General features: G+C 40.6%; 1 protein-coding gene across 1 annotated transcript in view; it reads left to right on the forward strand.

Moving 5' to 3' along the window:
• Window positions 1–14022, forward strand: part of LRP5 (LDL receptor related protein 5) — a 168265-nt gene that overhangs the window by 118858 nt on the left and 35385 nt on the right. The window contains exons 9-13 of the mRNA XM_083164802.1: window positions 335–624; window positions 1172–1398; window positions 3100–3284; window positions 5862–6185; window positions 9101–9303. Coding sequence (XP_083020928.1) covers window positions 335–624; window positions 1172–1398; window positions 3100–3284; window positions 5862–6185; window positions 9101–9303 — 1229 coding nt within the window. The remainder of the gene's footprint in view (window positions 1–334; window positions 625–1171; window positions 1399–3099; window positions 3285–5861; window positions 6186–9100; window positions 9304–14022) is intronic.

Raw genomic sequence — 14022 nt, forward strand, 5'->3', positions numbered from 1 at the left:
AGTTACCAGCTGGTTGGCTGGTGCATGAAACCTTCCACTTTATCACTTCACCAAGTTTAATACATCTGCCCCTGTGTGTCTATTTGACCTACTGACTAATACCCCTTTTACACAGAGGAAAAACCCAGGTCAGTGTTCGTGTAAAAGGGACCAACCCAGGTCCATTGACACTGGACTCCTACCCAGGTCCTGACCAGGGTGGAACACTGGTTGGACCTCACTGTCTAAAGGAATCCCTTGTTGAATTTTTTTTTTATTGTCCTAAATGAACATGTGGTGTTGTATTTTGACCATAATATTCTTCTCTAATGTGATGTCATTTCTGCTGTTGCAGGCACTAATCCATGTGCAGACCATAATGGAGGCTGCAGTCACTTGTGTTTTTTCTCTCCTCGTGGAATACGATGTTCTTGTCCAATGGGATTGGAGTTGTTGAGTGACATGAGGACCTGCATAATTCCAGAGGCCTTCTTAGTGTTCACAAGCAGAGCAGCAATTCACAGGATTTCATTAGAAACTAATAACAATAATGTTGCAATACCACTCACGGGGGTTAAAGAGGCATCCGCCTTGGATTTTGATGTGTCTGATAATAGGATCTACTGGACTGATGTCTCACTGAAGGTACAATTACAAACTTCATGACTCTACTAGTGCACTTAGTCAATTAGCTGTACCTAGCAAAGATTTGTTGAGGGGAATTTAGTTAGCAGCAATGGCTGTGAAGTGCAGAGAAACAGTTGGCATACTGGCACCAACAGCACACCTTTTCCTCCTAAATTTCCATTAGAGAACCTTTCTATTTTCCTTCAGAATATAATTTGTTACCAGACCAGTTGGCTCTATATCAGTGTACTTTTTTCTTGTTAGGTGTGGTCATACAGTATCCTGTAGATATTTCTTATTTAACACCTAATATTCAAGTAATTTGACTTCTTTTAAAGTCAGAACAATTGGTAGTTTAACATCACGTTGTATTTATTTTATAAAAAAAATTTATAAGCTTGCTTTTTGCTTCTCATTTGGTTAACTGAATCACCAGTATAGTTTGGATAGTTGAGTCACCACAACAATTTTAGTTCACCTATTGATTTTTATTGTGACCAGTTTAACTTCCTTTTTTTTGTCATTGTCTCCTTTTTTTTTTTTTTTTTTTTTTTTATGTCCGCAGACAATAAGCAGAGCATTTATGAATGGAAGCACAGTAGAACATGTTATTGAGTTTGGCCTTGATTACCCAGAAGGAATGGCAGTTGATTGGATGGGAAAGAACCTTTATTGGGCAGACACTGGAACCAATAGAATTGAAGTATCCCGTCTTGATGGCCAGTTCAGACAGGTCTTAGTCTGGAAAGATCTGGACAACCCAAGATCTCTTGCTTTGGATCCAGCAAAAGGGTAAAGCAGGCATAATGATTACAAATATACAAGTTGTATTACCCTTATTATCTAGTTGATACTATGTTATATAGCTGTTTTCTACTGGCATTTTATTTAATAAGAAAATTAGGTCTAAAAGTGGTTTAAGAAATTATGTAAATTCTAACTATGCAGTCATGTTCTTTGTTTGTCACTTTAATTTATTCCATACATATAGTGTTCATTCTAGCACCCGTCATCTTTGAAAAAGCATGCAGTTCCTCTTCCCTGCTTGGGGTGACGCTGTCTGCTGTGATGTTTCTAGCACAGGTCTGGTTTGCATATCAGTGCTGATATACAGACCACACTGTGCTAGAAGCACTACAGCAGACACTGACAAACTTCACATAAATTAATTCAATGTTTATCACTCGCTTTACCTGATTCATGTAGTTCAGGTTCACCAGGAACACTTATTAGGTCATTTTGCAGAAATGTTTTAATAATACTGCTTTCAGACATAAGCCGGAACTTATGCTTTTAGGAACATGGGTTGGATCCCGTTTGAGCTCAGTACCCCCTTAACACAAGAGATGTAATTCCCACGGCATGCATTTGGACCAGGAGTTTGATCGCGGAAGCCTGCTTAAACCAGGTCCTTTCTCTGTGTGAAAGGGTCAACATGGATCCAAAGTACCGGGTCCTCGACTCAGGTCATGGTTAAAGTCCTGTCACTTTTGACCTGGGTGGACTTTGAGCCGGCTTTGTCTGGCAACTTACCTGGTCAGAATCTCTGTGTGATAGGGTAAGTTATTCAACTTTTAAACCATTAAGCTGTAATGTCAATTGGCCATCGAAAAACTGGAGCAGTGTTTGTGAACCGATCTAGAACTGTAACTGTTTTGAGGACAAATCAGGGTACTTTCTTGGCATCCTGACAATAGCTGCTGTTGCAGTCATTAACAGTAAGATCACTAACCTGTCAACCAATGTGGAGAAGATCAACATTATGTTTTTGACTGGTCATGCCCAACAAAGGGATATGTGCAATTCTTTCAAGACCTACTATTCTGGCGATTCCAATTTTATTTCTGGACATGAATAGAACAACAGAAAAAACTTTATCCACAGAATATATGCAACGGTTTTTCGGTAAAGATGTCATGACGGTCCGTTACCCAGTAGTTGCTGATATATGATGAACTTGATCCAAAATCCACTTTTTTTATTTATTTTGTTTTGATATTTTTTTTGCTCTGCCTTCCTTTTTCATATCACTGCTTTTTTTCTCTGTGGTTACTACGATATCTACAAAGGACAAAAGGATGGCTAGTGAGTGCGCAATGAAACCGGCATGCAGCTAAAATCCCATTCACAGAGTAGAAACACCTTAGACTACCCAGAATGCAATACAAGTAGAAAAGAAGTTAAAAGACAATAATAGCGCTCAGTGGTAGCTATGTTCCAAGGTGATTAAACCTTGCATAGGTTTAATCACCTTGGAACATAGCTACCACTGAGCGTTACTACGATAGCATCTAGGACTGTCTGAGGTATCTGGGAAGAAATTGTACTGGACAATGCACCCTTTATTATGGATGTTTAAGCAATGTAAATGAAGTTTTAGGTCATGCCGTACAAATGTGGTTTCCTATTTTTTCTTTCTATGCATCGATCATATAGGTCTAGTTTTTCCTGCATACATTTGATGCCTTTTAATATCTATTTTTTTCATTGCAGCTACATGTACTGGACAGAATGGGGAGGGAAACCTAGAATAGTTCGAGCCTACTTGGATGGAACCAACATCATCACCTTAGTTGACAAACTGGGCCGTGCCAATGATCTGACGATTGACTATGCTGACCAGAGACTTTATTGGACTGACCTTGATACAAATATGATCCAATCATCCAACATGTTAGGTAACCACTTCAAAGGCTATTTTTAACTTATATCCTGGTATCTGTGTGTTTTTAGTTTTGTTTTCATTTTGAATTGTTTTTTTTTACTCTGTTTATTGAATTGTATCTCAAATTCTGAAAAGGCCAATAATTGAAAAGCAATTCTATATTTACCGCCTTACATTGTACATTTTTTGTCCTAACATTGCAAATGGTGTCTTGCATTGCTCCGGATGCTCTATTGTGCATTTGCTGTCTTAGGCCATTAGTGGTGGTGATGATGATAACATTTTGGAATAGTGTTGTCACTGGGTTTTACATTTTTTTTTTTTTCTATTTTGTGAAAGTCCTCCATTACAGCATATAGTTTTGTAAACCCAATTCTGTTTTTTTTATCTTCTTCAGTGAGGAAGAAATTACTAAAATATTTTATGTTGAACAATATTTAATGATTTCGCGGGAGCCTAAGCCACTGTTCTATTATAAGTACATTTGTTACCCTTTCAGTGATGGCTAGGCTGTTTTAGCAGGGCACGCGCCACTTCTGATATTTTCAGGGAAAAACTGGGCCCCACCCCTTTTAACAGCGCCCTGCTTAATCACTCTGCCTGTTCCTCACCACAGCATCTATTCATATTGGCCAGAGAGCTTGGGGGCGAAGCCCAACACCTTCGTAGGTGCTTAGCCTGTGCACATTGGTGACATCGGTGGTGCTGGCTCGCGCACTCCTGCTGTCTCCGTATCCCTGCCCTGTCCTAATCCTAGAAGTTTTGCTATAATAGTTTGCTTTGCTTCTGGATGAGTTCTTTGAACAAAATAATGGAATTGAAGGAAAAGGAGAAGAAAGTATTAAGGTACAGAAAAAGTTCAATACTGGAAAGACTATTACTAATAAGGCAATAAGAGCGGAGAAAGAAAATTCTAATTTATTACACAATTATATAAAATACAAAAGTAGTAATGATACATAAGTAATGTAAAGTAATCATAAAAGTTAATAAATTAATTTATCACAGAAATATATGGTTGAAGATGAAAGAGAAATTTATAGTTGAACTAAAAGTAAAAAAAAATAGTATTTCCGAACATGGGACTTACCAGTCCCATCCCTTGTAAAGCTACTGCAGTACTTTACATCATATCTCTCTACAAGGTAGAGGAATACCACTTGTGTTGCATTTTTACTGTTATAATCCACTAAACACATGAGTGAAGTGGTGCATCCTTACCAAACGTGACTAAATACAGCAGCTTCTTACAACCTGCACACGTCACTGCTGATAATCCGTGGATCTGAGGAGGATGTTTTTTCACTTGCTGTAAATCTTTCTGATCAATACATCTTCACTGAGGCATGAATTTGATGTAGAGGAATTTATTTTTATATGTTTTAACGCTGCTTTTGAAGTTTTCCGAGTAGCATACTAATAAAAAAAGCGAGAATAAGGTAGAGGTTGGAGTTGGTTTGCTGAGCGTAAAACCAGCTGCTGTGTCTGGGCAGTTTCCTTATTCCTGCTTTCAGCGCCTGCCTGAGGAATATTATGACTTCATGCATTTTATGGTCATGCCTTCATAATGTAGGAATTATTCAGCAGTGCAATAGTTAACCAGCAGTTTTTACAGGAGTCTATGTGCATTAAACACACATTTCAATTAGACTTTCTGGGTTAATTGTAATAGGGTGAGAGATTCAGAAAGTGAGAGATTTGGTAAGAAATCTCCAGTTTTTTTTAAAGCGGCAATCATTTACACTTCAAAATCAAACTGGTGTTGCAGTGTAAATGATTGCCGCTTTAAAAAAACTGGAGATTTCTTACCAAATCTCTCACTTTCTGATTCTCTCATCCTATTACATTTCCCCCGTTGCTTTTACATGGAAAGCATTTAATATTTTTCAAATAATTGAAATCGCAAACGATCATACCTGGAAGGAGATGAGTGTGAAAACCTTCTCGTATTATATCTCAGTAATAGCTTGACCACATACCATATGGCAAGACAAAAATGCCTTTTACTGCATCCTACTTAGTATTCATACTTATAGACTGCAGCATGCACCAAGGTGGTTGTATCCTGCACAACTTGCGGTTATTGGACCAGATATATCAAGTTTCAAAAAGTGATCAAGTGCAGAGTGATAAACAGCCAGCCAATCAGCTCCTACTTGTCATTTTTCAAACCCAGTCTGTAGCGTGGTAATTGGGAGCTAATTGGCTGGCTGTTTATCACTCTCCATTTGATCACTTTTTGAAGCTTCATACATCTGGCTCTTAGTCCTTTTAGGGTCTATAAAAGTGGCGGAATATTGTCCTCTCCCTTTCCCATAAACGCAGCATTGTGCTGATGTTACAGGAGTTCCAAGAACAGTGCAGGGTACAAGAATGGAACAGGGACTACAATGCAATTTTCTACTTTAAAAAAAAAAAAAAGACGGTCTTCATTCAGTGTATGTATGTATGTATGTATGTATAAAAGTGCTAGCTCAGACCAGTACTTTTTGTTTTGCATTTAAAGTGTCTCATATTCTGGTCTCGGTCATACAAGGAAAGGGCTAGTTGTGCAGTTTGTCTGATGCAGCCCTGCTATTTGTCTCAACAGGCCAAGACCGGGAGATCATTGCAGATGATCTTCCTCACCCCTTTGGACTGACCCAATACAGTGACTTTATCTACTGGACAGATTGGAACCTGCACAGCATAGAAAGGGCAGACAAAGTGAATGGGAAGAACCGCACATTGATCCAGGGTCACTTAGACTTTGTGATGGACATCCTGGTATTCCATTCCTCCCGACAGGACGGCTCCAATGAGTGCATGCAGAACAATGGGCACTGCGGTCAGCTCTGCCTTGCTGTGCCTAATGGATACAAATGTAGTTGCTCCTCTCATTACACCCTGGACTCCAACAACAGGAACTGCAGCTGTAAGCACCAGTACTCTCCATTACATTGTTTATAGGCATTTCTTCATTCATTTTACATTTAATGTTACCATATTCATGTTCTGTCTCCAATATGCAAGTATCTAGTTCTATACAGCATGTTATGCTGGGACATGCATCTGAAGGGCCAGTATCTAGTTATACACAGCAAGCTATGCTGGGACAAGCATCTGAAGGGCCAGTATCTAGTTATACACAGAGCAGGCTATGCTGGGGCAAGCATCGGAAGGGCCAGTATCTAGTTATAAACAGCAAGCTATGCTGGGACAAGCATCTGAAGGTCCAGTATCTAGTTATACACAGGATGCTATGCTGGTGCCTTTCCTCTTAAGGGCCAGTATCTAGTTATACACAGGATGCTATGCTGGGACAAGCAACTGAAGGGCCAGTATCTATTTATACACAGCGCAGGCTATGCTGGGGCAAGCATCGGAAGGGCCAGTATCTAGTTATAAACAGCAAGCTATGCTGGGACAAGCATCTGAAGGGCCAGTATCTAGTTATACACAGGATGCTATGCTGGTGCCTTTCCTCTTAAGGGCCAGTATCTAGTTATACACAGCAAGCTATGCTGGGACAAGCAACTGAAGGGCCAGTATCTAGTTATACACAGGATGCTATGCTGGTGCCTTTCCTCTTAAGGGCCAGTATCTAGTTATACACAGCAAGCTATGCTGGGACAAGCAACTGAAGGGCCAGTATCTATTTATACACAGCGCAGGCTATGCTGGGGCAAGCATCGGAAAGGGCCAGTATCTAGATATTAACAGCAGGCTGTGCTGGGACATGCATCTGAAGGGCCAGTATTTAGTTATACACAGGATGCTATGCTGGGGCAAGCACCCTTCTACTGTGGATTAAAATCTTGGTACTATCTGTTTTTAATAAATAAATAAATAAATAAAATAAAAAAAAATACATTTTAACAGTTTTTATATAGTGCATACATATTCCGTCCTTGCCCCAGTGGAGCTTACAATCTATATTCCCTACAACATGTACACGCACACACAGACATTCTAGGGTTAATTTGTTGGAAGCCAATTAATCTACCAGTATATTTTTGGATTGTGGAAGGAAACCGGAGTAACCGGAGGAAACCCACGCAAACACGGGGAGAATATACAAACTCCACACAGTTAGGCCCATGGTGGGAATCAAACCCATGACCATCAGTGTTGTGAGGCAGTAATGCTAACCATTACACCATCCATACAATTTGATGTATTATAAATTGATAATAGTAGTGACCTGAGAAATGTAACCATACATTACAGCTTTTCTCACTTTATCATGGGACAGGTGCTTGCTGAATAATATTAATAATGAGTAAAGAAAGATTCATGGGGGATATCTAATTAACAGTGGTAATTTACCACGGTTGATTATAACAGAGCACAATTAAAAGCACATATCTTAGTACACAATACAGCTGAGAGATAGGGAGGGGAGTGAGAACAGATGCAGTTATAGATTGTAGGTGCCTAATACCGTGTTCTCACTGCCAGTGAGAAATACACTGCTTTTGCCTGGCATTTGGGACGGACCCCCATTCTCACTGCAAGGCAAATTCCCAGGTGAATAAGTTCTACCCGGTAATTTGCCTTTTAACACGGGTTTTTATTCAGTGAGAACGGGTTAACCTGTGTCTGCATACCCGGATCTCAAACACGGGTAAAAAGAAGGGTTTCACCCGTGTAGGAGATCCGGGTATGGGACCCGTTCACACTGCAGAAAAACCTGTGTTAAAAGGCAAATTTCCGGGTCTACATGATAGACTTTGATAGAATTTGCCTGCAGTGAGAACGGAGTATTAGAGAGCTGTAATTGAAATGCAAGAAGGGAGCTGTGAGAACAGGAGGGCCCTGCTCTAAGGAGCTTACAATCTAGAAGAAGGAGGGAGACAGACAGGAGACCTGAGGCAGGAAGTGAGCATGGCAGGGATGGTCAGGACATGAGGCAGCAGGTAGAGAGAATAGACAAAGTAGTCATCTCCCTCCTCCTATCCTCCTCTCCCCCCTCCACCTGCACCTTTGACCCCTAGCAGCCCTGCACTGTGGCCCATACCACAACGCACCCTGCTAGGGGGGCAGAAAGCATGCAGAGTGAATAGGTATAGCACAGGATTGAGGAACGATGCCTCTGATTCAGAAAGATAGTGTCAAAATAGAGCAAAGAGCAATAAGTACAGAGTTGGGGTAGGTAGTGTGAGAAGCAGGTGTAGAGGAACATATACAATGCACATAGAACTGATGTGGAATCTGGCACACAGAAATGGATACAGAGAAAATCTGACTTGTGATATTGGGGTGAACAGAAAATACTGGCTATGAGAATTGGTCTTAGAGACCTGCAGGTAGGGAGTTCGTGAGGGCCATCCAGGCTGTGCATTAAAAATGTGTTGGAGGTGGAGGTGAAGTCCTTAGCTCACTGTTGTATGTTTGGGTGATATTGGAAGGTAGACTGGTGTTCTCCTGTCCTCTCCTGTCCTCTCCTGTTTATCTCTGGAATATCTCCAATATTCTTATTAATATTTCTGCACACTTTACACTACACATTTAACAGCTACACACAACACAGCCTTATATGTAGCAACTTGAGTATTTGCTTTAATAGAAACACTTTAAAATGTTTAGAATTTAGAAGCATCTAACAACTCTGCTGCCATTAATGTTCTTAGTATAATCTGACTTCAGCAAAGGATGAATTGTTCTACGCTCTAGGCTCTGTAGTGAACAAGATCAATTGTTTTGAAAAAAAGTAAATGCTAGAGTACTTTTTAAATGGAATTTATTTTAAACCTATGCTTCAGGAACAGTATGTAGTTTGGGGATATTAAAGGTTCTTCTATCAATGAGCTCTTCGCTAATATTAATAATTGTATTTTTATTCTGCAGTACCCTCCAGCTTCCTGCTGTTTAGCCAAAAAACAGCGATAAATCGGATGTTAGTGGATGAGCAGCAGAGTCCTGACATTATCCTTCCCATCCATGGTCTGAGAAATGTCAAAGCCATAACCTACGACCCAGTAGACAAACTCATCTATTGGGTGGATGGAAAACAGAATATTATAAAAAGGGCTAAGGATGATGGCACACAGGTAAGAGTTGTCTCTAGATCTCATTGTTGGGGTAAATATATCAAACCGTGTAAAGTATTGAGAAATGGACAAGTCAATAAGCTGCCCATACCAACCAATCAGCTTCCACCTATCCATTTTTTATTTAATTATTATAAAAAAAATTTAGAAGGTACTTGGAAATGCCACCTCCAAACTGATTGGTGGATATGCGAAACCTCTCCATTCTTCGCAGTGATTGATATATCTCTACCTAAATCAATTTTTTTGTTTCTCCTGATTATAAATGAGTAATGGATATCAAAAGTGAAGCGTCTATTTTTTTCTTAAACATTAATTTAGATTACAGCGCTATATTTTTCAAAACTAAAAATGACTTTTCCATATCATAGATTACACTTGTTTACAGTGTTGCGACCTGGGTTATGTGGGAGGCGTGGGCTAATCAGAGGTGTGACCACAACTTGCCAGAAAATTGAAGGAAAATGATCAAAATTACAATACAGCAGGCTGCACTTCTGGCATATATATATATATATATATATATATATATATATATATATATATATATATATTACATAGGGGCACACTCATGGCAGCAAGGGCGCACCTGCGCCCTGGGGCTTCTGAGTTGTACAAAACTTTAAGGTTAGCCTAGGATTGTTAGTCTTTGAAGAACATCTTCTTTTTATAAGTAAATGCAGCATGGGGGTGGCTCATCCGTGGATGCCTCGAGGGGGGCAGCTTTTGAAATCAGCAGAAGGTGAGCACAGACTTCGTTGGTTTTGTCTGTGGATGGGGGGGGGGGGGAAGGGGGGAGACAGGTTAGTACACAATGCAGGCTGTGGAGGGTGATTGGTCAAAACTCATTAGGTAAACACCCACTGCCTCTCCATAGGGTGATAGGTAGGCAGAAGGTGACTCACCCTTACCATCCTTGAATACACTCTGCCATCTATTGTCACTCAATGTCATCCCCTAATAGCCTATTAATGCCCTGTCACCCTGCCTATCCCATGTACCCCATTGCCATCCCTGTCATCCACTGCCTTTCCTAGTTACCCTCTGCTTTTCCCGGTCATCATCTGATTATATATGCAGCCACTGCCTCAACCTCTCTTCCACTGCAACACTCTGCATCTCACTGCTTCCTCTTGCCACCCTCTACCTTTCCATCATGTTAGGTCTCCTTAGTCACCCACTGCCTCTCCCTAATCACACTTTGCATTCCTCTTCCATCACCCCTGTCACCTTCTACCACTCTCTGGCTCTCTGCCATCTCCTGTCAACTACTGCCTCTCCCACTGTAACTATTTGCCTCTCTGCCACCCTCTGCCTCTCAATTACCCTCTCTTACTCAGTGCCTCCTCCTGTCATCACGCCCCCCCAGATTGGATTCTAACACAACCTCAGTCCTCGAGGCACAGTAAAAGTCCAGGTTTTAGAGATATTTATTATTGAGCACAGATGGTTAAATCCAAATAACTGAGGTACTAATTAAGTTATCTATGCTCAAGTATGGATATTCTTAAAACCTGAACTGTTAGTATGCCTTGTGCATCGTGCTCTAGACTTTCTATGGTTTCATTGTGGCATATGAACCTCTCCCTTAGAACAGTTATTAGAAATGCTGTAACCTGTAACAGCAATGAAACATATTATTTATATAGAGGCCCATCGCATGAAGCCTAGAACTAAAGCTATTATTTCATTTGTAGTACTTACAGTATCTAGTGCATGTATATTCTGCAATATTTTAAAGGTATAGTCTCAACAAGCAGAAATCAAAGACTATTTCCAAGTAGAGGTATTTGTCCAGTCCTGAAGATATTAGTTTTGCATACTTGGTATTTCACACGCTCTAAAAACTAACATGCCATCATTCGAATAGTATTGCAAATGAAATGAATCTGGGTTGAAAGGATGCCAGCTTTTATGGGTGTAAGCCAGAGAACAGATGGATCTCAGGAGGGGGATGGAGAAAAGAAACTATGTATTCTGTATATGTCCGTTACAACCTGAATCGCTCATTTGTTTTCCCATATAATTGGCTGGCCACGTAAACAGACTTTAACCGTAAAATAAAAATATTCTATTTTAATTGGTCTTCAGTCTGTCCGTTCATCATAGCACAATATTCTAACTTAAATAAATCCCTTCAATATATGGACATTTTAATTAAATAATTATTTCTTCTGGTTGATGGCTTTTCTAAAGTAATTTTAAATATTCTAGGTCAAATAAACTTCAGTGTTAAATGCAGAAACTTTACCACCTCCAAGTCCAGTGTTTAACATCACACATAGACACAGCTATTGGGATGTAGTTAAAATCCCGACAGCCAACATCCCAAATGGATCGGGGAAAGGTTAGGATTAGGCTGGAGGGTAGGATTAGGCTGCAAAAAAAAAACCAGGGTTATGAAAGGGAGGGGAAAAGGGTGAAATACATACCCTGCAACTGTTGGGATAGTGGTCGTCTGAATGCCAGAGTCAGTCTTCCGCATTGGGATCCTTTACCAAACTTCAGCCATTTAAGCTTCCGTTTATATTCAGGAACAATATTAAATTAACATAGGAAACTCCTGTGTACAGTTTTACAAGGTACATTGCAGTCTCCTGCCTTTAGTGTCTCTGCTTAAGTACAAGAACAAATGCTTTAGTAAGAAGTAAATATCAAAGAGTTTGGGCAGCATGGACGATGTCATAGTTAGCATTACTGCCTCACAGTGCTGAGGTCATGGGTTCATGGTCATGTGTTCAATTCCCACTATGGCCCTAACTGTGCGGAGTTTGTATATTCTCTTCGTGGTCGCGTGGGTTTCCTCCGGGTACTCCAGTTTCCTCCCACAAGCCAAAAATATACTGGTAGGTCAATTGGCTCCCAACAAAATTTAGCCCTAGATTGTCTGTGTGTGTACATGGGGTAGGGAATATATATTGTAAGCTCCACTGGGGCAGGGACTGATGTGAATGTTCAAATATTCTCTGTAAAGCGCTGCAGAATATGTGTGCGGTATATAAATGCTAATAAATAGAGTTTAGCAAAGCTGAGATATCCCGAGAAGGGAGGTCTAATGTTGAGGTTTATTATTTTACTCTGAGCAAGTTCCAAAGTTTTTTCAGCCAATTTTTTTTTTCTGCATTAAATCTTTCCTCATCCCGAGTAGCAGAACTCTTGTATACCGTTGTTGGTCGCAGTGTTTAGATGTGCCTATCACTGCTTATTACTGTAGTGTAGCCCATCCTTCATGAGATGGGAGGAGAAAAAAATTGAAACCCCAACATCGCATCCTCATGGCTATGATTTAAATTGTACATTAATAGTAAGTAAGTTTTATTTACGGTATATAGCGCACTTTCTCAAACAGGACTCAAGGCGTTTTACAGGGGATGCGGTCATCTATTAGAATGAACTTAGGTCTACAGTCATTAGGTCGACCCCACTAGGTCGACTGGCAGGAAGGTCGACCTGACTTAAGGTCGACATGGGCCAAGGTCGACATGACTTAAGGTCGAATTTGCATAAAGGTCGACATGAGGAAGGTCGACTGGTCATAAGGTCGACATGGGTTTTTCACTGTTTTTTGAGCCGACATGTGCCGACAGGCGGTATTTCATGCCCTACCAGAATAAAATAGTGTGCCGAGCGCAGCGAGGCGCCGTGCCCGAAGCATCGCGAGCGAAGCGAGCGATGCGAGGGTCCGATTCTCATTGCCAACTGTGTCCATGTCGACTGTGTCGACATTCGGATCAAAAAACAGTGAAAAACCCATGTCGACCTTATGACCAGTCGACCTTCCTCATGTCGACCTTTATGCAAATTCGACCTTAAGTCATGTCGACCTTGGCCCATGTCGACCTTAAGTCAGGTCGACCTTCCTGCCAGTCGACCTAGTGGGGTCGACCTAATGACTGTAGACCTAAATGCAGTCTGACAAATGATCCCATTCCGTTTTACAGACATTAAAAATAACAATGCACATACTGTAATGCAAAGGATTACCAGTACAAGAAACAGGCAACAATGGCAGCACAGATATACATCACACGTACCGATATGCACAAGACGCATTCTAATAAGGGACACGAACATGGGGAACATATTTACCGAGCTGTACAGCACCCAGGCAGCCAATCCGCGGCGCCCCATGGTTAGGGTTTCCAAACGAATTCCCCATTGCTGTGTTCTGCAGTGTTTGAACATAAATTCCTACATTTGTCAGTTAACTTTCCAATTACAAAAATAAAAATGATTAATAATGATTTATAATGGTGCTTGTGCTGGAAACAACTGTAGTCTTCTTGGTAACCCATAAACCACTACACACACTGTCTGCTTTTCCTCTGTCTCCTCTATGTTATTATTCAATGTTGTGCTTTACAAGTTGTGTTTTACCAGTCAATTTTTAGCATGCTTTTATCTGTTTTTTGCTTTAGCATCTTGTCGAATTGTACCCTTTAGTGTATATACTATAGATCAGTCTTTTCAAATGGCATTGTACCATGTAATTGATGCTAGAACCCATATTGCTTACCCCAGGGATGGGGAACCTTCGGCCTTCCAGCTGTTGTTGAACTACATATCCTAGCATGCCCTGCTACAATTTTGCTATTTGGTCCTGCTAAAACTGTTGCGAGGAATGCTGGGATATGTAGTTCAACAACAGCTGGAGGGCCAAAGGTTCCCCATCCCTGGCTTACCCATTCTGCTACTTTGATGATGCTGGTGTCGGAGATG

Source organism: Crinia signifera, chromosome 11, assembly GCF_055691185.1.
Source record: "Crinia signifera chromosome 11, ASM5569118v1, whole genome shotgun sequence".
Classification (NCBI taxonomy): domain Eukaryota; kingdom Metazoa; phylum Chordata; class Amphibia; order Anura; family Myobatrachidae; genus Crinia; species Crinia signifera.